The 24,152-nt window shown below is 34.1% G+C and overlaps 1 protein-coding gene across 5 annotated transcripts in view; it reads left to right on the plus strand.

Annotated features, from left to right (window-relative positions):
• LOC121422439 (glutamine-rich protein 2-like) overlaps nt 1-23,348 on the plus strand; it is a 38,872-nt gene extending 15,524 nt beyond the window's left edge. For 2 of the 5 annotated variants that reach the window (XM_041617475.1, XM_041617479.1), the window contains 12 exons: nt 5,658-5,780; nt 7,181-7,255; nt 7,744-7,854; nt 8,868-9,040; nt 9,993-10,052; nt 10,857-10,958; nt 15,394-15,534; nt 16,319-16,324; nt 19,025-19,132; nt 19,753-19,800; nt 20,237-20,336; nt 20,766-23,348. In XM_041617475.1, the coding sequence (XP_041473409.1) occupies nt 5,658-5,780; nt 7,181-7,255; nt 7,744-7,854; nt 8,868-9,040; nt 9,993-10,052; nt 10,857-10,958; nt 15,394-15,534; nt 16,319-16,324; nt 19,025-19,132; nt 19,753-19,800; nt 20,237-20,336; nt 20,766-21,119 (1,401 nt within the window). In that variant the 3' untranslated portion in view covers nt 21,120-23,348. The remainder of the gene's footprint in view (nt 1-5,657; nt 5,781-7,180; nt 7,256-7,743; nt 7,855-8,867; nt 9,041-9,992; nt 10,053-10,856; nt 10,959-15,393; nt 15,535-16,318; nt 16,325-19,024; nt 19,133-19,752; nt 19,801-20,236; nt 20,337-20,765) is intronic. The other 3 variants (XM_041617476.1, XM_041617477.1, XM_041617478.1) reach the window with 3 other exon arrangements.
• The last annotated feature ends 804 nt before the right edge of the window (nt 23,349-24,152 follow it).

A 24,152-nucleotide genomic window follows, 5' to 3' on the forward strand; every position in this document is an offset into this window, starting at 1 on the left:
GCTTTGCTATAAATCTCACAAATTCCATTAAAAAACAGTCTCTTTGATTTGACACCAAATGCTAATAGTCATTCGTTCACAAACTACTGAAGAATATGAGAAAAACAAATTTCAGAGCAATTCACATGAAAGTGAGATCTAGCAACAAGAATATGACAAGTTCTTTTTGCATAAGTTAATTTTCACCCTGAAACTTCATGTCATATTAGGTATCAAAATAGAGCAGAAAAGTAAAATTGTTGATGATTCAAATGAAATAATACTATCCATGTTGAAGAAAACGTCCTGGAGCCCGTAACACAAAGCTTAGCGATGATCGTAGAACAAATTTTCACGATTGATTGCATTGACTAAAATGTACAATCAATTGTAAAAATCAAGCGTACGATTAATCGTTATGCTTTCTGTTACGGAGCCCAGGGGCCTGTAACACAAAGCTTAGCAATTGTAGAACAAATTTTCACGATGGATTGCAATGACTACAATGTACAATCAATCGTAAAAACCAAGAGTACCACTGGCAGACTGTGACCCGGAGGAGACAAAGCATTGGAGGGGCACTGTATTGTTTGTGAACAATGCTGTGCCCCTCCAATGCTTTGTCTCCTCCGGGTCATGGTCCGCCACTGAAGAGTACTATCAATTGTTATGCTTTGTGCTACGGAGCCCAGGACATCCTATTCTGGATCATTCTGAACTGACAAGGATTAGAGGGGCAAAACATCATCCACACATAATGGATCATCTCTCCATATTTTTTCTTATCTTAGAATTTCTGATTCCACTCTGAAGCAATTTCGAATTTCAACCATGTTCAAGAATACTTCTTTCTTTTTTTAATTATTTTTATCACTCGTACACTATTTAATTAATGATCCTTTATTCACACAAGATCCTTTCTCAATCTGTTTTTAATTTGTACATGCAATTGATAAAAGTGAAACTATACAGATCTTGCAGATATTTTCCTTCTTTATATTAATATAATCATTTGAAATTACATTGGGGTAGTCGTATTGTGTGAATGGTAGTACCAAAATTTTCATAGGTAAAAAATGTTATCAAGAGACTCTCTTACTACATTGTGTGAATACTTAATGTGAATACTTTCTGTATTTGAATCTGTTGCTGTGATACTACTTATTTGTGTGTTACTAACAAATGAATCTCATTTCCATTTCTCCTTTTCTCCTCAATTCATTTCCCCTATCTCTCTCCTTCGATGCCTACTCATCTCCTCTACATCACCCAATTTTATTTATGAATTATCATTTTAATTTCCTTATGACCATATCGCCTTTCACATCCTACCTTTTGAAACCTCACAACATACTTCCTGTGCCTTTAACATCCTGCATTTCAAAACTCACCGACATACTTTCATGCCTGCTTGTTAATTTCCTGACAACCCAATGAATGTATCCTAATGAATCTGTCCATAATTGTTAACTGAAAAATATCTGCCACCTGCACCTTTTTTTTTTTTACTTTGGTGTTTTTGTTTAAATGTATTTCTTGTAATTGGATTTCTCCTGTAAAATTTCTGCCACCCTCTCCTGATTTTCCCCCTACTTGAAATCAATTTTGTTCATATTAACGTGTACCAATTGAACTTTATCGTATCCGCAATTTATGTCGATGCCTCGCATGTTCTGACCCGTCTCTCTCACACGTGCATGTATGTGTGGTATTGATTTGCTCCTTACTTGATTACACAATATGTGACCCAATTGGCCCGATACCCTACACAATAGTTGCTGGATGAATTAGAGAATAGACTAGAATCCAGTCTCCAGGGACTGTCTGGTGATGTAAAAGCACAGATAGGTGATATAGGTAGTAGGATCAGCAGCCTGGAAAAGAGTCTAAAGGAGAAGTTTGGGGATTTGGCAGGCATGATGAACTCGCGGCCGACAAAGGTCAAGTCTGCCAAGTCACAGCCAAAGGTCAAAGAAACCTTGGTCATGACATCATCTTTGGTAACTTCATCTTTGGTACGATTGTTACTTGTTCCTCTTCAAAGTTGAAAATGCTGCATGCCCGCTTTAAATCTACATCTTATATTTATTCATAGTATCAGTTGAACACAGATTTTTATTTTTGTTCAAGATTATGTGCAAATAGTGGGTTACAAGACTACATATTGCATAAACTGATGAGCATATTAGGATTCAATGAATTGCTTTCATCTGGAGTGCCATATGTACATGTCCTTCATGCAATTCTGTGATTAATATTAATTGCATGAATCCATAAAGTTATTCCATTTCTGACATTAAATCTTAGTACTATATATGAACTAGTAAACACAATAATTTGTTTGTGTGTTTATATCCAACCATTTTAACAGCATTTTCACAAATATTTATAGTTAAACAATTCTTTATTGCATGCACATCCAATACAGAGAGATCATTACATTATTATATTTTCTTTTCGGAACTTTATATCTCCAAATCATTATAGTGACTGGTTCTTTTTTTAAATTGCACAGCTTTTCAAATAGGTTCTCTTGATATTTTAAGGTACTCCAAAAGAGTCAAATTTTCCTTTTTGTTGTGGACACTATACATGCAGCTCCCTTATTTTGGTTTCACTGATTTTTTTTTTCTGTAAACATTGTTTTCTATGATTTTTTTTTTAATATTTGGGCATTACTTTTGTATTCATCAATCACACCTCTTACTTATAACTTTGTTATTTTGGAACATTTTTATTGTGTTTTCTTGTTTCATTTTTCTTTTGGTTTGATTTTGACAAATATTACTTGGTATGCAAGTTACTTCCATTTTGCACAGTTTTGTGTATAGGATGTTGCTTCATGTTAATTTCATTTCCCAATATCAATGTATATTACCGTTACATTAATCTCATATTAGAAAGGTTTTTTTATTGGTTTTCACGATCCCCCCTTTACAAATCTTACTTCACAATGATTGCAAATGATGTATTCTATGAAAGGTTATCTCTGATTTTGTTTTGATTTCATTATCTCTGAATTTTCTCTATATTTCATTAAAATTTTGTTAATAGCAAATTGCTGACATTATGATTTATTATTGATTACTTTTGTTGATTGTCCTGGCCACATGCAGTCAGTTCTCCAACTATATTATGTGGGAACCCACTTTAAAATCATAAAAAGCCCCCCCCCCCCCTTTTTTTTTTTAGGTGGTCTGTCTATGACAGATCACCTATTGATTTCGTCAGAATTTTCTTTATTTCTTTCTTCCTATCTTTATTCATTGTACCTATTTTTTGTCGCCAACTTTTCTCGAAATTGGCTGAATCAATTTTGCTGATTTTTTTTGTCATATATAGAATCTATCATAGAGACGGCAAAATAAGCTTTTCAAGGTCATATGGTCATGATGACGTCATCTACGCGCCATTTTGTAAAATTCTTCATTTGATCATATCTTCATTATCAATTATCAAAAATTAACAATATTTACATGACATTAACTTCATGTCAGGGGTCAAATGCCAATGTCATCAAAGGTCATGTAGAGGTCATGACGCGCGCGTACGCGCGCGTCAAAGGTAAAAAAATCGTCCAAATGACCTATAAATTTTTTTGGGTACGTTTCAGGTCATTTTAAGCATTTCAAAAATTTGCGCGCGCGCACATATGCGCGCGCGTTTCCGCGCGTTACACCTTAACGCAACGCAGAAAAACCGTTTCTTTTAATATCATTGCATTGCTAATAAAATTCTGAGCAATTTGATACCTTGATCAACCTTCTACAACCATTAATAACGAAATTAACACCCGTTAAACTTTGCAGCACGTGTGCGCGCGAGCTCTCACTATAGGCCATATATGGGCAAAAACATGCCTATTGCAAATTCACTGTAGCTCTTTAAATAGTCCGTTGACCCCCAATTTTTTTTCATATATCGATAGATTATGAGTTGTAAATTTGATTTCATGTCACCATTGTCCCTAAATTATCTCGTGACGTCATCAAATAGGCGCCCAAACTAAAAATTTCATTTATTCAAAAATGACGTCATCAAATTTATGCAAATTTGGCTGTAACTTCTCGAATATAGATCATTTTTCGCCCAGATTTCAATATGTTGTAGTTTATAATGTACTCTTTCTCCTCAGTTATCATGAATATTCGTTTTGAGAAACGCATCATTGCGTAAAACAGCGATGAAAAGAGGCATATCATTTTTCCTCATTTTGCGTGTAATCTCTATGGGACATGACTTTTTCCCAAAACTAGATTCGACATTCCTCTGTTTCGTGAGCCATATCTCCATTTTTTCTTGTCAGCTTTCCTTGAGCTTTTGATATGTTGTAGCTGAGATTCTGGGCTATCGGAAGTGTGCCCTTCATTTTTTGATCAGATGCCGGGATCATGCCCGTATTTCACTTGCAAAATTGGAATTGTAATTCTCAAAATTGCTTACGTGTAATCTCTATGGGGGAATATCGTGGCTCAATGGATAACGCATTTGACTTGCTTTCTCGAGGGCGGAGGTTCGATTCCTGGGGTAGAAAAGATGATTTTTTTTTTCATTTTTTTTTCTTTTTGCCACCTCTTACATGATCCTTTATGATAATCAAAAGGTATGAAAGTTAAAATATAGCAAGATAAAACAGATTATAATTGTTTTTTTCATATCACATGTATTTTGTGTGTAATCTCTATGGGACATGACTTTTTCTCAAAACTAGATTCGACATTCCTCTATTTCGTGAGCCATATCTCCATTTCTTCTTGTCAGTTTTGCCGGAGCTTTTAATATGTTATAGCTGAGATTCTGGGCTTTCGGTAATGTGCCCTTCACTTTTTGATCAGATGCCGGGATCATGCCCGTTTTTCACTTGCAATATTGGAATTGTAATTCTCAAAATTGCTTACGTGTAAAGTCTATGGGAAACATTAATAATCACATTGAGCAATGGTCAAAATTTATTCTTAGGATGTCTAGAATCAAGATTATCAATCATATCTAAATTATTCATTTTATACACTAGCCGACTCTGAATGAAAAATCATGACAGACCACCTAATTCGTCCGCATGACGAATTAAATTCTAGTTTAAATTTAATTCCATCTCAGAATCTGTACACTTTACAATGCAAGTTTTGAGTATATATTTCCCATTAACTTCATTAATTGCCCAAGTTTTAAGAAAAAAAAGTACTGAAATTTACTATTTCAAACATCAAAGGTGGATGCTGGTGATGCTTTATTGTATTCAACTTGAAAGTTATTGACTTAGTTTTGTAATCGTAAAGAATTTATTTTTATTTTCATTCCATTCTTTCATCATTGCGGTGTTAGTATGAACACCTTCATTTAATTGGACATATCAAAGGAAAGAAATTGTAGTTTCAATAAAATCTATGTGAATTTGAAAATATTTTGTGATGGTGTAACTTGACCTTGAATTCCTTTGCTAGTTCTTGCATATTTAATGCATTTAGAGTGTCATTCTATCACTAGGCTGTTTGATTATTACAAACTACAATTATCATTTCTTTGAAGTTTTAACAATAAGTTGGAATGAGAATCAACCCTGTAAAATCATACAAGGAATCGCATTCGTTAATGCATTCTCTACCTTTTTGTCAGGTGCATTCACACCAGGAACGCTTTACAAACATTGTCCTTTGTCATGGTATATCTTATTTTAGGATAATGAAAGCTTTCAGAAGCTACAGGATGCCCTTGCACAACTCCAGGCAGAGGTAGATAAACTCAATACATCCTATATACATCTTGTGGATGAACACAACGTTAAGCAGAAACATATTGATGTAAGTAACTTCCTGTTTTTAAAACATAATAATGGCATTTTTTAAAGCCCAGCAACAATTCCTTTGTTGAAGAAACAGTAATGAAATTTTTCATGTTATGTCTATGAGAAGAAAAGCTGCAAAAAATATGTCATATGATTATGTTTTCCATTTTAATAGTAAGTGTGAGATCTGTCATGTTTTTGTCTCACCTGCGAAGCAGAGTGAGACTATAGGCGCCGCTTTTCCGACGGCGGCGGCGTCAACATCAAATCTTAACCTGAGGTTAAGTTTTTGAAATGACATCATAACTTAGAAAGTATATGGACCTAGTTCATGAAACTTGGCCATAAGGTTAATCAAGTATTACTGAACATCCTATTAGAGTTTCATGTCACATGACCAAGGTCAAAGGTCATTTAGGGTCAATGAACTTAGACCATGTTGGAGGAATCAACATCGAAATCTTAACCTGAGGTTAAGTTTTTGAAATGTCATCATAACTTAGAAAATATATAGACCTAGTTCATGAAACTTGGACATAAGGTTAATCAAGTATCACTGAACATCCTGCATGAGTTTCACGTCACATGACCAAGGTCAAAGGTCATTTAGGGTCAATGAACTTTGGCCGAATTGGGGATATCTGTTGAATTCCCATCATAACTTTGAAAGTTTATGGATCTGATTCATGAAACTTGGACATAATAGTAATCAAGCATCACTGAATATTTTGTGCAAGTTTCAGGTCTAATGATTAAGGTCAAAGGTCATTTAGGGTCAATGAACTTTGGCCGAATCGGGGGTATCTGTTGAATTACCATCATAACTTTGAAAGTTTATTAGTCTAGTTCATTAAACTTGGACATAATAGTAATCAAGCATCACTGAACATCCTGTGCACGTTTCAGGTCACATGACCAAGGTCAAAGGTCAATGAACTCTGGCCGAATTGGGTGTATCTGTTGAATTACCATCATAACTTTGAAAGTTTATGGATCTGATTCATGAAACTTGTACATAAGAGTAATCAAGTATCACTGAACATCCTGTGCGAGTTTCAGGTCACATGATCAAGGTCAAAGGTTATGTAAGGTCAATGAACTTTGGCTATGTTGGGGTTTTTTGTTGAATAACCATCATATCTCTGTAAGTTTATTGGTCTCGTTCATAAAAAGTGGACATAAGAGTAACCATGTATCACTGAACATCTTGTGTGAGTTAGAGTAGTATTCAAAGTCAGCACTGCTGCTATATTGAACCGCGTGATGCAGGTGAGACGGCCAGAGGCATTCCACTTGTTTGTATTGTCAGTGCATATGTTCATGCATGACATGTTTGTATAAGTCCTTGTAATTTTACATTTTGATCTACCCTACATTATTTTAACCATTTATGACTGAATTTTATTCTTGTTTCAGGCTCTTTACACCTTTGTTGATCGTCTGCAAGAAAACAAAGCTGACAAGGAGCATGTTATCATGGAGATTGATGTGGTAAGATGAATATATCTAGAGGAGCAAGTATTATTTGATTAAGCCAGGGAGGTGCACATCTTTCATTATCTCCAAATTGGCAACAATTATTAAATTTCTATTCACTTTCATACTTTGGAAAATAAAACATGGATATGATATCAGTCACAATGTATGGTAATAAGCAAAATTTAAACAAAAAGTTGCCCATTTGCATTTTTAAACAGTGATTTTTTTTTAGATTTGACCATAGAGTTACACAGCTTTCTTTTTAAATCTTCTTTTCTTCTCAAATTGGCAACAGTCATGAATTTCTGTCCAATTTAATAATTTGAAAAAATTAATATAAATATAACATCAGTCACAGTGTGTGATAATAGCAATATTTGAATAAAACATTGCCAATTTGCATTTTCAAACAGTGATTTTGTTGTTTTCATTGCTCTGTGTTAAAACAAGTGTGGCAAAATATTGATATATTTATCATATAACTTCTATATCACTTCTAGAAAGCGGACAAGCGTGCTTTGGATAATAAGGTGAGCCGGTCTCACTTTGACGGTGCGGTGGATGAGCTTTCGAAAAATCTCAGTGAAGTCATGGACAAACTCAGTGGCCATGTAAGTCTAAATTTTCAACTCTAATATTAGTTTCATCCTAATCCTTTGGTGGATTTTCTTCAGAGAACACATGGAGTGGTGGCTCAGTGGTAGAGAATCTGCCTAAGGATTAAAAGGTTGTGGGTTCAATCCAAGGATTTAGTGATACCAAGGATTTGCACAATTAAACTTTCTGCCTTCTTGGCAGGCAGTCATTGTACATAAGAATGAAGAAGGTTAATTAAACCATTATGCTAAGCAAGAAGATTAGTTATAAAAAGTAAAAGTGCCTTAAATTGTGTCAAATAAACTTGATATAGAAGTTTTAAAAAAAATCACAATAACTGCAGATTTATAAGAACGTGGTTGATGTTGAAATGCACAGAGATATAGCATTCATGTGAGTGAAAGTTTCAAGGCATTGAAATACATAAAAAAAATATTCAGAAAAAAGGGAACTGACCCAAGTAATGGGAGTGTTGCAGAGACCATGGTGGTTATTTCATGAGAATCTGATTAATTTACAAAAAAAGACAATATTGCCCGAAGAGCAAATAAATGTCATTCATGGATATTGTCATACAATTTAGAATTTGGTTTGTATTTTTTTTTTATGACATTAATCGTGTAGCTACCATGAGTCTTCATAATCTTTTAACGTTATTCAAACATGATTCTCGGGGAGAATCTGTTGCTTGAATGCAGCCTAACCATACTCGTCTTTCATGAATCAGTGTGGAAGCGGAGGGTTGTGGTCTAGTGGATTAGTCTCTGGACTTTGAAACAGAGGGTTGTGGGTTCGAATCCCAGCCAAGGCGGAATTTCCTTCTGTAAGATATTTATCCACATTGTGCTGCACTCAAACCAAGTCGGGTCATTGTGTGCCCTGCAGGAATTCATTCCTGAAACGCAGCTGCTCTGCTAAATCCAGATTAATTATGCTGCATTGAACTACTTAGAGACTCCTGATAAAGTCAGTATTAAACACTATATTCAAGCAAGTATAATGATTATTTATCATTTCATTTTTGCAGAAAACTGCTTGGGACTCTGCTGTTGGTGAGTTGAAACTGGACATTGACAACAAGCTTGACCGGATGGAGCTTGACCCTCTCAAGTCATACCTTGATAACCGCATCAAATCGGTCAGCTCAAAATACGTCAAGAAAGAGGTCGAGACCGGAGAAGATGCTGCAGGCTTTAGGAAGTGAGTTAATTTGAAATTCATTTGCTCCACCATTTTAGCACTCCTGGGCCCTGTCTTACACAGAGTTACGATTGATCCAATCAAACACAACTATGAAAAGCCAGCAACGTCAACATCTAAAATATTTAATAGATATAATGTATATTCATACATTTACTGTTTTCTTGACAATTCAGTGTGCTTCTCTTTGTTTTTAGGGACATTTTGCAAATTTCCTTAAAATATCATGACATTGATGGATTTCCATATAGTTGAGGTTGATCATATCAATCTTTGTTAAAGATGGGGCCCAGTTATATTATCTTTTTTGTAATACATTGGAATACAATTTTGTATTTCCTGTGTTTAAAGAACTCCACTTGTCACTGGTCCAAAAGAGATTTAGAATATTATGATGTCGCTTCATTTAAATCTCCATAAATAATCTGACTCTACACTGTACTTTAAGCTTTTTCACCAGTCCAATAAATTTTGATATTTATAATGATCAAGAACAGGTTGTAATTATTGACAGATTCCCCCAAAACCAACGCCAACAAAGTGTAACATTTCCTGTATATATAAAAATCTTCCCATCAGCATCTGTTTGTGTATTTCAGTGGAATCTCTCAAAAAGAATATCAAAACCTTGTTTATCCTCTATGATTCCCTTTTAATACCTGAAGTGTAGAATTATTTTGTTTCCTTTTATTTTATATACTGTAAAACACTTCAAATGTTGTGATTGAAAGGTGCTATTGAAAATGCCAAAAATGTATGTATTTTCCTTGTTTCATCGCCCATGCTTCACTCCATGTTTTGATGTCGCTGTTTTCTCTCCATTATAACTAGTTCTCATTCCTATTTCTTATCTCACATCCCTATACCATATTCATCTCTCTTTTTTTTGAAGGAGGAAATTATTGCTTACTTGTCTTAATTTGTCAAAACTGCTCTTTTTCTTCTTTTTCAGGCCTCTACAAAAGTTTCACTGTATTTCGTGCGACAGGCCGCTTGACATGGCCCCGCAGGCGTAAGTATCATTTTGCGGTGGTTTATCATACAATATAGAAAATTATGGACTGATATAGACACTCTGTGATATTGATGCAACAATTGAACTACAGTATATCATCAAAGACATATGCAGGGAAATCATAATTGATTGGTAATTTGATAAGATAAGCTTTTGAAGTTGACCATTCTACATTCGCTTATTAGGCATCAGACTTTGTGATCCAAAATGACCGTGTGAGACATCTAATCCTTTAAGAATTGAATTGAAGTTACTTTCCATCAATTTCATTTTATACTTTGATGTGTTCTTTTTCCTGTTTTAAGTGATTTGGGGCATTTTGGGAATAGTAAAGAACATAAATAATAAAAATAGTAATAATTCTAAATTCATCTTCAGTGAATTATCTTTGTCAATTGTTATAGCTTTGCATACTGTAATTATGTTTTGGATTATTTACTTTGAAATCAGATTGTAATACACTAATTAATAAATTGACCTTATATGCCTGTGCGGCTGGTCAATATTTACATGTATCCACCCATGAATAAATATATGAATTGAAAGATAGATAGATAGGCAGGGAGGGAGGCAGAAAGATAGATAGATAGATAGACAGACAGACAAGTGTAGAATCAAAAGGTAAACTTTAAGAGGTTTTACTAGGTCTATACAATCCAAATTTATGTTGGAGTGAAGAATCACTGCATAAATTTATTTGAATCAATGGAGATCCAGAGACATTATATTTTTAATGTTGTGGTTGCTCTCTCAAACCATAAAGAATGGTTACTCATTTCTCCAATGTTCATCTCCATGCAGACCTATTGCATCATTACCGGAGAGTAGAGGTCTACCAAGCAACAGAACAGGACGGCCGTATACCACCTTTGAACTTGAACAGATAAGAGCAGCACAGAAAAAGTTAGTAAACCACAACATACCATGCTTGCAAATCATACTTCTATAAAATATCTAATGGATTTCATAATGTATCTTCATCGCAGTGCAAGCAATGCTTGCAGTTAGATGATATACTCTTGCATGCTCATTGAAAATTCATTTCTTTCATCAAAATTATGTCTAACAAATATTTCCCTCATTGCTATTTTACTAACCTTGCTTAAATTGATTTTGATCAATGTGTTTTGCTTTGGTTTTTCTATCATTTCTTATTTCAACTTTCATAAATTTTGAAACTTTCTTAGCTGCATGATAGTCTCATGTGCATTTCTTAATGCTTTTCTTCCTTAATCTACCATTTTCAGAATTTACTTTTGCCTGAAAGTGAACTTTATTGAAAGCTTTCATGATAAAATACCTATTTCCATTATATTCTTATTTCATCCTCTATATAATGTTGTGTGTGCTCGAACACTACTTTGTTTTTTCCACTACTGTACATGTACATATTTTTTTGTTCTTTTTTGATAATTCCTTTTCTTTGTTTTGATGCATGTCCGTTTGTTTAACATTTTCATTGTGTTTCAAGTCTTTTGCTTTGTTTTCACCATTTAATTTCTTCTCTTTCTTGGTAAATCTTTATTTTTCTCTTATTCTGACTTGGTTACTTTTGGTATTTTATCCCCCTATTTCTCCACTTTCTCTTTTCTTTCTTGCTCTCTTTCTTTGTCTTGCTTTTTTTTCTCCTCTTTCCCCCTCTTTCTCTTTCTCTTTTTGTTTCTATGTCTCTCTCATTCTGTCTTGCTCTTTTTCTTTATCTCTCTCTCTTTCTTTCCGTCTTTATCTCTTTCCATCTCTTGCTTGTTTGTGCTTGCACCCCTCTCTCTCTCTTTCACTAACCAGCATTAGACCGGGTAAAAACGTGCAGCATTACGAGCGGGCCCTGTTCCGCCAGGAGCTAGCCCGGCGGCGTAGGCACGATATCATGGCCTACCTGGTCCACTTTGACCGGGGGTCCATACCTCACAGACACACTCTCGGGCCACAAAGTCAGACCAAACGGGAAGATATTCCTCCATTAAGGAAACTCCAAAATTTGCGATCATATGGGTACAAGATACTGGATAGGTGGGTCTATGCTAGTAAAGTAACTGTGCATGGAATAGTTGCCAATATTATTTATAATGTATTTTCATTTCTCTTAAATATGCTCTTTTAAGTTACTGCAATGAGTGAAAGTATTTGCAGTCAAAAGTGGTAATTTTGTTAAATTCAGAATATGAAGTATCTGCTATATTGTCTATTTGAAAATTTCTTTCATACAGACTTAACCACCATAAGTCTTCTGTATATATATTTATGTATATATGTAGGCATAGTTATGCACAAGTAGATCTGACAGTATTTGGTAAAAATATATCAGATCAAACATTTTTTGGACAAGGTGGATAGATTTTATGAGGATTCACCTTTTTTTTAGAAAATGGTAAGAATTGTATTCTACAATAGCAAAGGTCGACATATTGATGAAAATTTGAAGACAAAATATAATTCAATGTTTTTTTATTAAATGGTTTTTTTTACACTTTGGAAAGTAATGAATAGATAAGAACTGGCTCATTGAATTTTCTGATACTGACCATCTAAACTAGGTTTGAATTACACACAAGACTTATCAGAATAAGATGTGGATATAGTGATACATGCAAATGGGGGGAAAATGAAAGTACAATCTATGTTGAATAAAATAACTACTCAAAAGAGGATAGAAGGGCCTGCAGGCAGCAATGCGCAGAGGTTTTCACACACGCGAGTTGTTATTTCAACGCAACTTGGGTTATCTTACTTAGATGTGAACCCATCGCACACTAATCTGTGAGAAATTTACAAAGCAAAGCTATGCAATGATAACTCAAAAGTGTATACATTTTACAGGTAGATGGGGCTACAGCAATACACAGTGGTTTTCACACAAGTGAGGTGCTATTTCAATGTGACATGGTTTATCTTGCTTAGATGTGAACCCACTGCACATTAATCTGTGAGAAATTTATAAAGCAAAACTATGGTATGTAAAATGATTACTCAAAAGGGGATAGATGGGCCTACAGTTATGCACAGTTGTTCACATGAGTTAGATGCCATATCTTGCTTAGATGTGAACCCATTTTTTTAGAATTGGAATAAAAAAGACCATTTCTGCACATTGATCTTTGAGTGATTTACAAAACACAACTCTGTTATATAAAATGATAACTAAAAAGTGAATAGTTGGGGCTACAGCAATACAAAAAGGTTTTCACACAAGTGAAATGCTATTTTAACATTTGCTATCTTACTTAGATATGAACTTTTCTCAAGAGTTGTGGATAATAAGGACATTGGGCATTAATCTTTGAGTAATTTACAAGGCGCAACTATGTCATATGAAATGATTTTTTTTCAAAAGTGGATAGATGGGGCTACATTGGTACACAGAGGTTTCACACAAGTGAAATTCTATTTCAATGCAATATGGGTTATCTCACATAGATGTGAATTTTTTCTGTTATTTGGGGTTAAAAGACAATTGCTCACAATTTGCAAATGATTTATCAAGCCAAATTATGGTACTCCAAATTGGATAGATGGGGCTACAGCAATGCACAAAGAGAATTTCATGTAAGTGAGAAGCTATTTCAGGTCCAACCTGGGTTCAAATGTGTGTTATCTTGCTAAGATGTGAACTTTTCTTGGGGCAATTACCCATTAATCTGTAAGTACTTTGTAAAGGAAATGTTTGGTATAGATTTAGATTTAGATTTATTTCCGTTCAACAATTTTTTTTTCAAAATACAATCAAAGTAACAATACATATTCAATATAATAGATATTACAGACAAATCAATGACATTTCGTAACAAATGTTGAATATAAATTAAACAAAACTACAATTTGTTGCAGTAATTTTATCAATGAAAAGAAACAAGAAATGAACGGAGGGACTTGCCAAGAAAAGCAAAAGCTTGTAAAGAAGGCAAGCCCCTAAACTTAGTTTCAATGCTAATTATAAACAAACTATATATACAACTATATACAAAAATCGAGACGGACGCAGAAGACAAACTTAAAACAAGTTATCCACAAAATGTCAAAATAAAACGAATAAGCGACAAAAAATAAGAGAAAGTAGTTCAAATAATAATAATTACAGTGGTAACACACAAAAAAGGACTTACAAAATTATAATAGGGAGGGTAAAGTGGCAAAGGAAAGAAAGAGGGAGATAAGGGAGGTGCAAATAAAAAGTGCAATTAAATGAGTACTCAAAAGTGGATAGATGGAGCTACATTATTACACAGAAATTTTCACATAATTAAGATGCTACTTCAACATAATATGGGTTATCTGGGTTAGATGGGAACCCATTTCTTAGAGATGAAAAGACCATTGGGCTTCCATATGCGATTGATCTATAAAGCTATTAGTTAAGTTACACATTTATTTTATGAATGATTTTATGAATGACTTGAAATGTGAGCCCTGTGTATATCCTGGCATTTTTACAAAGGACTGTATTTAAAAAAAAAATCAAATTGCGGCAAACTTAAAGGTAGAAAAAGAGAAAGACTGTCGGATAAGATCTGCATATTTCAACTTCACATAATGTAATTGAAGTGAAAGTCCCATTTGCAAGTGGCTGCAGTTGCTCACAAAGCCATGTGTTACTTGACGAACAGTTATATGAAATCGTGAAGCAAAGTAATCACCATCATGGGTAAAAATGGTCCAATGGTGTATTTGCTTCCATTACTATTCTGTCATCACCATTTATTCATTGGGTTCTACATTGTGTTTTCATACCCTAATGCATGATTTTGTTAGTTGCTGGTATCATTTTTCCATTTGAACTTGTCATTTGTAATTGCATGCCTCATTGTTTTTTTTTTCTCTTTGTCTTCCATTGTTTTGCATGCTTCATGGCTATTATCATATCTTCATTTCAAACCATTCCTTGCATCTCCTTATTCCCTGCCCCTCATTTTCCATTTATTCCACACCCATTTCCTACTGTTGCCCCACCCGAAAAAATTGAAATTCCACCCTAAAATCACAATCCGCCCTATCTAAAAAAAAAATTGTATGAATAATTTAATTATAAATGTTACATCCTAAATCACAATTATATATTATCCTCCCCCCCCATTAAAAAAACATTTTTCATTGTGTTATGTGGTAAATTTCAAAATTGAAAACAATTAAAAATTGTTTCTCAAAAAAAAATTGTATAAATTACTTTTTAAATTTTCAATTCTTCATTATTTTTATTATGGATAATGAATTCTCGTTCAATCATTGCCCATTTGTAATCTGAAATGTATGCAATCCTTTTCCATCAAAAACATTATTTTCCCATTCGTAATTCCCCCCCCCCCCGCCTGTCCCCCACCTTCATCCATCCTTCGTCCCCCTATAGAATTGCCTTGTCCATTCCCCCTGAGAATGACCTACCCCTGATTGAGGGGACCCAATCCCTGGTCCCAGGGGAGTTGATGAGATTGAGACACACCCGTCAGATGACCGAGTATCTTCGGGGGTGCAGTCCCCATGTCCAAAGGTAGCCAGAGTGCCCCACCCACATTTGGAGTGATATATTAAACTCTATTGTCTTTGCTGTGTATTAGTTTAATAGGACCGTGTCCATACATAAGAAATTAATCATGTTTATCCAGTTCTTCTAAATAGTGCGTTTTTATAACTTGCAAAGTTCATATACAGCTGTTTCCATATATTGAATTTAATCTGGATTATTTTCTGCACAATTCAACAATGATACACATAGCGGGTTTCCATGAAGAATCATATACATGCTAACACATGCTTTAACTTGTACATCCAAAATGGTATTCCACAGATGTGCTAAATTTTGGTGCCTTATTGATGTTTTGTGTTGATTTGGAAGTGACTATAATTTTTGTGTTAATAGGAGGAAGACAGGAGATGGAATCGTATTGGGAATTATCATAAATCAACCTGACAATTGAAATTTCATTCCTTCATGAAATAAGGTTTTATTGCAAATTGATTTTAGAACAAAGTTTCATCTGTGATTGCATTAACCACAATTTACAATTAGTCATGATGTATTAAAGGAACAATGCACCTAGATTTGAAAGAGATATAATTTTACTAGTATTTAACATGCTAATATAATATGTTAATTTATGAATTTGCTGTGGATTTATTTTTAATATATTGCATATTATTGTAAATAATATTTGTTTTTCTAATTTTGAATGTAAGCATCTCATTGCTTTGCACATTTTTACTTTAATTTTGCTTTTGCTAATTTTTATGAACATATTTTATCTTTTGACGCATGGATATATTTATTTTTCAAGATGGCGGTAAGTGTATTGATGGGCGACGGCAAAATATCACTATGATGTGCTTGCATTCTGCTTTATAATGCATGCTTTCTTAGTTTCACTGTTTCTCTTCATCAACATTTCGCTTATCATATATCTATATAGGTTTATATATTCATTCATGGGAATGTGACATATTTTTTTCTCTCCTTATGGAAAAAAATTTATTTGAAGTGTACCACCCACCAAGCTTAGAAGTATGAAATCAATTTTAATGAGTTTTATCCATAACAATGTACGTTTTGCTTTTTTACGAACATCAACTGAAATTTTGATTGGGTATGAAGCATATATTGATGAGTATGTACCATGATGAATAGAGAATGTACCTTAATATGCTGAATTATCTCTTTATAGAAATTAAGTGTTAAACCCATCATTTGAATATTGCATTTACATCATCATTTAAACACATTTTCGAAGTGATTGGTAATAGCACAGCACATTTTTGTTCTGATTTTTTTTATTGACATCAAGCCTACATGTATTATTGAAGTCATATAAAGGGCTTTGTTACCAGTGCACACAGATAAATGCAAAACTACAAGTATGTCTGGGAATAATGGATGTTTAGGAACATTTTGATAGTTTTTATTATAAATTTTGGAAATCTGATGGTACTCCTCCATTTGTGTGTGTGTGTGTGATTTTCATTGCATCTGTGGCATATGAACATTATAATTTAGACAATCACCTTCACCTATCTATTATCACTCCTAGAATTCATAATTAGATACATTTGTAGATCTACATGTAGGTATTCCCCTATAGAAACCACGCTACTTGTTAGAAATACGGTATATTAGTTGATATATACTAGACTTCTTACCATGTGTTCATTTTTAGCTAGACTATCAATTTTATAGAATGAGATCGAAAGTGAAGTTTGAAATTTCAGTTTATATGCTGGTTATGGAAGCTTTATATTTTTTGGAAAAAACACATTTTATACTTAGACATATTGTTTTGTAAACACCCCTCCCCCTTCAACACACACGCCCATTCACTCTCACATACCCTTTGTGAAATAAGTGAAGAAGGAAAAATGAAATAGAATATTTAATTTATTGAAGACTAGAATTATGAATTACTTTCTTGTAAAATAACACATGCATATATACAAGAGCTTAAGTCATAGTAGTTTCCATGTGTTCAAACATGCAATTAACTATTTGACAGTATCTCTAAGAAATTATAATCCCTTCAACTGAAAACTGCTTCTAAACTCCTGGAAAGTACCTCAAAAAGTTGAATTACCATTCCACTCTTACCTATATTTAAAGGAAACATTCAAAAAAAATTATCATGCATGGAGAAGATACAATTAGGATCATACAATATATCATGCATGGACCTTCACTCACATGGCATGGCAGCGTATATGCACAATAGATGTATCATCACCATTTTCATGAGTGTTCCAACTGGCCAAATTCAATCAAACAAATTAAAATCAATATTATTATCCTATATATACCTACAAGACTGTTGAATGTCTAAAATCTCAAAGAATTTCAGATTCTCCTATTTTTTCAGAAACAATACAATAATCAATCACTTACTTTTCATAGCCACGAATGAAAAGCTAAAGATTGATCTGATCTCAAAATTAGCTTTTGCCTGCTGAAACCCTCTAGATATGATTTGTGAAAGTAGTGATGATATCGTGCATTCCTAATAAAGATTTGTCTACTCATTATATGCTCATTTAGAATAGATATTCTTTATTTCTTGACATATTTACATCTGATATCAACTGTAATTTTTAAAAAGAAAACTAAAAACAAACAATACACAAAACATTGATTGTGATTTGAATTGCAGTGTACATGCATCTTATATAAATCCTTTCTGCCATAGCATAGCACTCCGTATAGTCAGAGCAATATGCTCAGCGATATTGCTCATTTAGTGATTACACATGGTTACATAATCACCTGGTGGAGATAGTCTTATGGCTTCTCTCTCTTTCTATCTCTCCCTCTCTCTGTAGTCTTCACTCTCCTTTTTAAATCAAAGTCTGGGGGGATATTGAATACAGACTATCCAAATATTGAGATATGAAAACTGCTAAATAATATATATATATCATTTTAAGCAACAGAACTTTTTATGCTTATTTGATAAAATTGGATTTTAAAATTCATTTTCTTCTGTTTTGATGTTCCATTGATTCTGAAATATCACCACTATCCCGGTACTTCAGATACTGTCCATTAGAAAAGCTCTCTTCTAGGAAGAGTTGTCCTCAGAAACTTTCCTACAAGGGAGCCATTCAGCCTGATGGTCCTCAAAGATTCAAGTCTGGTTAAGAACTGTGCTTAATTCCCCCATTTGTGGTGAGGTACAATTTATCACATTGGTCAGATCAAGTTCCACTGTGTATTAATGAGATTGTGTTAGATATCAGGAGCACATTAGCTTTTTGCACTACTCCCCTTCAGAGTTTTTCTCATGCAAATTACATCCAAAGGGGTTGTCCTCTTAGCAGAGTTGTCCTCGGGGGCATTTCAGTTAACAAATACATGTATGTTGGTGATTTTCACTATTTGTTACAAGCTACTGAAACCCTTGCATCTGATTGGCTCGGACCAAGTTTGTTTATGAAAATCACCCAAGAGATGCCACATGAAGCACTGCATTAATCAAGATCTCTCTCTCTCTTTCTCCTGATTACAGCGGTGCTTACCAGGATGTTCCCGATTACTTTGTAGCAAGCCGTAGCTGCGGGGGAAGTCATACAATGACCTTTCCTCATCGCAGAATAACCAGGGTTGCTCAGACAACGTAAGTCACTAATCACTTGAGCCCACAATCAACCAGTAGGCATATGTACATGTATCTAAGAAAGCATGAATACTCGTTTTCAAGCAACAAGAGGACCACGGCTTAAGGTCCTTGGAAAGGACCTTAAGACCTAGTTTATCGTTATAACGCAGAAAATGCAGTGTTATTTATCTTATTTAAGATGATTTTAATTTCATTAAAACATGCATTGTCTATTAACCCTGGATTGGGTTATTTCGGGCACATTGTAAGACTCAATATACATAATGCTTCCATAGCTCATAATTGAGAGTTTAAAAGTTGCATTTACTCTTTGTTTGAATACTGTAAAAAGTAAGTTAGTGTTGATTTTCTGATAACAAGAATGTTTTCACTTTTTTATTGCATAATAGAAATCATGATAAATTCTAAGTTCTAAGATGGCTAAAATGAAGGAAAAAACTAAGAAACCTCATTGTTATTCACTTGGGAAGGCATTAGCCAGCCTAAAGCAAGATTCTTGCTATCAGACATGGTACAGACTTTTGTTACTGTGCAATTTTGTCTTAGTTTTCATGATCATTCTGGTATGGTAGCTTAAATTTAATGTCAATTTCTTAATTTAAATGTTTGCTGGACAGGAATATGGTGACAACAACAGAGGATATAGCTCCTGTTATAAATGGAAGGTAAGAAGATAACCAACCAAAATTAATTCTAGTTCAATCCATGTTTCATTAAAGTGACAGATCAAGTGCATTATTTGTTTTATGAAATAGCGACAGAGTATCACACATGTTTAAAAAGTATTCATTTGTTGCTCTTCTACTCTGTCATGATAGTGCTGGTCTGCTGGAGCATGCAATGTCAATTTTTGTTTAACACTCTTTTTGCACTGCAGTGTAATGCAAGAAATAAGTTGAATGTCATCTGATAAGAGTTTTAACCAATCACAATGCTTGAAAAGATACATCTATTTAATAACGTAAGATGACATGCAAAGAACTAAAAAAAAAACTTACAATGATTGATGTCACATTTACCAGAAAGGAGTTCCCCCTTTTTTTTTTAAATGCAGGTTGAAAGAGTCAATTCAGTGTTATCTTGTTGTTTTTTTTAATGTAGGATTGAAGCAGACATACAGGGTCAAGATGGTCATATATACAAAGCTCGGTTAGACACTGGTCACATGACTGAGAGGTTACCAACCCTAACACAACCAAAGGTAAAACATCTAACGACTTCAACAATATTAGTACTGAGGCTTGACTTCTTGAAGACCAAGCCAAAACTAAGAGAGTAAATCACAGGTTTTGCATGCTGAATTCAACTTCATTTATTTCATGCTTGATCTATTATGTATCCAATATAATCATGTATGAGCCTTGACAAAGAACAGATGTGAGGGACTGGAGTAACAATAAAGCATGATTCAGAGGTGTTGTAGCTCAGTCTCCAGACTTTGAACCACAAGGTCAGGGGTTTGAAGTCAACCATGGCACCCGCATCTTTTGGCAAAGCGTTTATCTAAATTTGCCATTCTGCACCCAAGGGTACCCGTATGGGGGTAATAGTATGCAGAGCTTAGAAACATTGTATTTAATTGTGATATCATTGTTGCATACTAATATTATTATCATTATTTCCTTCACAGGGGAACATGAGAGCTAAATCACCCCGGGTCAGCAGTGCAAGGGGACGTCGCAGTCACCCACCCTCCAGACAAGCCCCCGAACCCCTAGACAACACCACCCTCCAACCAAACGGAATACCGGTCCCCCATTCCAGCACTGCAGCCAGGGCACCCAACCGCCCCACCTCTGGTAGACCGGGATCCGGCAACAAACCCCCCTCTACCTCATCAGGCGGGCGGGGTTCACCCGTCACCGCCCCAGCAAACACGGAGGTGGAAGCTGGACAGCCACCTCCCCCAACCCCAAGGGATGCCCCACCAGAGGCGATCACTGTCCCCCAACCTCCTCTAGAAGCAACGTCAGACCAGTCATAACATTCCTTGCATATCTTTGCCTCCATTTATCAAAACTTTCCAAGCTCAGTCGAAATTGCATACAGTCTTTCGTCCAACCATCTACCGTCCAGTTTGGTTCTAGTAGGATTTTAAGACCGTGTTTTCCGTCCAGGGTTGGCAATTGTTTCAAATTTCTTCTTTATTTATACACTCTATAGGATTGTACATACATTTTGAAAATTTCAGATTGCATTGTTTCATAAAATTGTTTGAAGTACATACAACAAAAAGCAATCACATTGTATTTGAAACATGCACAATCATGTCGTGAACTCTTGGAAATTTATTTGCACAAAAGATGATATTACACTTTGTTTTGGGGGATTGCTTTTCGCTTTTCTACGCATATCTGAAGTCTTCTTTATTATAAATCATAGATGAGTAACAGGATGTTTTCTTGTCTTTCCAAAGAATTATGTGCTTTAGTGTAATAGGGAAAATATATTGTGTAAACGATTTGGGGCATTTTACAGTGATTTTACACCTTGTATATAAGAAAGATTATCACAATATGACAAATTCATCATTCTGTCAGCAAATGTAGTACCTTGGTCAGTTCTTAATTTGAAATTTTCTTTGTGATGCCGTCCAGTGTGTTCCAAGTGTATTTTTTCTTGTGCCTGTTTTTCACCAAATGCCTATCATGTAAATACAAAATGCCAAATTATATATCTATATATTTTATCAAAGTATTTTTAATGAAATACTGCAATTGCATCCTTGCATCTTGTAGATAGCTATGAGAAAAGAGTGAGAAAGAGAGAGTGAGAGAGATAGGATGAAAGAGAGAGCGCAAAAGAGTTAATGAAAGAGAGATAGATGTTGAGAGAAAAAGATAGGGAGGAGAGAGATAAAACTATAGAAACTATATACAATTATGTGTTTTCAATCAAGTCTTTGTTTACAAAACATCTTAATAGATTCTCTCATCTGAAACAATTTTTTAGAAGGGTATGAAGTTGACTTCAAAGATTATATTACATGTATACATGCAGCAATTTATATTTTTATCATCGCTATATATTTCATAATTCCATCAACTTTTTGCTTATTGTAATACAAATTTCCTACCTTTTTCTAAACTGACCATATATTTTACATTCCAGGGTGTGTGGTGTATTTTCTAGAGATCAATATGTATTTCTTCAACAGGTGATAGCTAACAACTCTCTGCACATCTCTATCAATTTTTTAGAAACAAATTTGTTGAAAATAATTTACTTCTGAGTTTGATTTCTGATCTATAAACTCTGCTCAATTTTCAGAGATGTATTGTTAATAAATAATGAAAATTCTGTAGTTTTTTTGAAAATCATTATAAATTAGGCTACACTGCTAAAATTACTTCAGATCAGGGATCGTCAGGCCTCCTTTCATAAAATTGATCAAGTACAAAATCTTTTCTAAGCTACTGAAAGTATACAATTTGATTGGCCTAAACCAACTTTGTCTTGAGATTTTTATATTCCTAATGAGTTTAATAAAACAGGGCACAGAGTCATTCATATGTCCAGTGTGATAAATTTGGTTAATTTGTACACACTATTGTTAATTCTGCTACATGTATGTATGGAAAGCAATTTGTGTTTATCTATTCCAACCCATTAGATAGCATTTGTTTGAGAATGCTCTCCATTAGATTCATACATGTATACTGGTATTCTTCTATAATTTGTTTTATTCTCACTATATATTGACAGCAATGTCCCATAATGCACCATGAGCTACGTGTATGACATGAAATGTTTGATAATTACTGGCTTGTCAGTATCACTTTGAATTCATGCTGGTTTTGAAAGTACACAAGTTTGAAGTTTAATTCTTGAGAGTGATGTGGAAATATTTCATTTTCTGAAGAAATGTTTTTTTTAGAGTTTCATAATCACCCAAGTTATGTTTATACTTCATCTGAAGTCATTTTGTGTGTATGATTCATGTCTGTTTTCAACAACTCTTTTAAGTCACTGTCCATTGAATTTGACTTACTATAAACATTAGCAGAGAAAAGGGATATTATTTATGAAATAATATGATACATTTTAGTCTTTTGAATTATGTTTTCTTATTTTCTTTGTATAATACTAGTACAGAAATTTTTTTTAATATTGTCTATGCCGAAAGTGGATTTTAAAATTGTCTGTGAACTTTGAGCACATAATCAATGTGGATTTGGCACTTTAGAAATACTCTATATTATTATTATTTTAGTCATGGATTTATCATGCCTGGAGCATCAAATCAATAGATTTGGTTTTCTTGCAGTTCTAATGGCAATATATTGCATTTTCTTGGTAGAAAACTCTGTTTGGCATATGTTACTTGTTGCTATGACTAGCAAGCTATCAGGGTATCAAGAACATTTGAAAAATATGCTCAAATTTGGACTGTGTTTGATAGCACACTCGTTGATTTAATGATTTTCTCATGTTAGTATGACATTTCCTTTGGACACCAAGGGCCCTGTTTCACAAATTTGTTATAACAAATTTGCAATAATAGCTTAAAGCTATACTGAAATCATTTGATCTGGGGCCCGTTTCATAAAGGACTTGCAACTATTGTAACTTTGCCATTATGGCAACTACCATGGTGACAGGTCTCAGGAGCCTATCATAATCAAGGTTTCCATGGTAGTTGCCACAATGACAATTAAAGTTACAACAGTGACAAATCCTTTATGAAACGGGCACCCTGATTGGCTAATAGTAAATTTGTTATAGAAATAGTGCATTCGTTATCATAACAAGACTTTATTACATGGCATCTAGTATTTGAATTGAATTACATTATTGCATATCATCAGTGATGATGTTTTGTGTTCATTTGAGCTTGAATCATGATGACATACCTTGATATAATAATAAGATTATTGCATACTGTTCTAAAGATGAATATATTCTGTTTTAAAAATCAATTTAGGCTGTGATGTAATAGAATCAGCTGCAATTTCAAATCCTCTTACAGGGTTAGTTTTGAAGTGCCTTGAATGTTATTTGAGATGGTTTTGAACCA

This window comes from Lytechinus variegatus, chromosome 10, assembly GCF_018143015.1.
Source record: "Lytechinus variegatus isolate NC3 chromosome 10, Lvar_3.0, whole genome shotgun sequence".
Lineage (NCBI taxonomy): Eukaryota > Metazoa > Echinodermata > Echinoidea > Temnopleuroida > Toxopneustidae > Lytechinus > Lytechinus variegatus.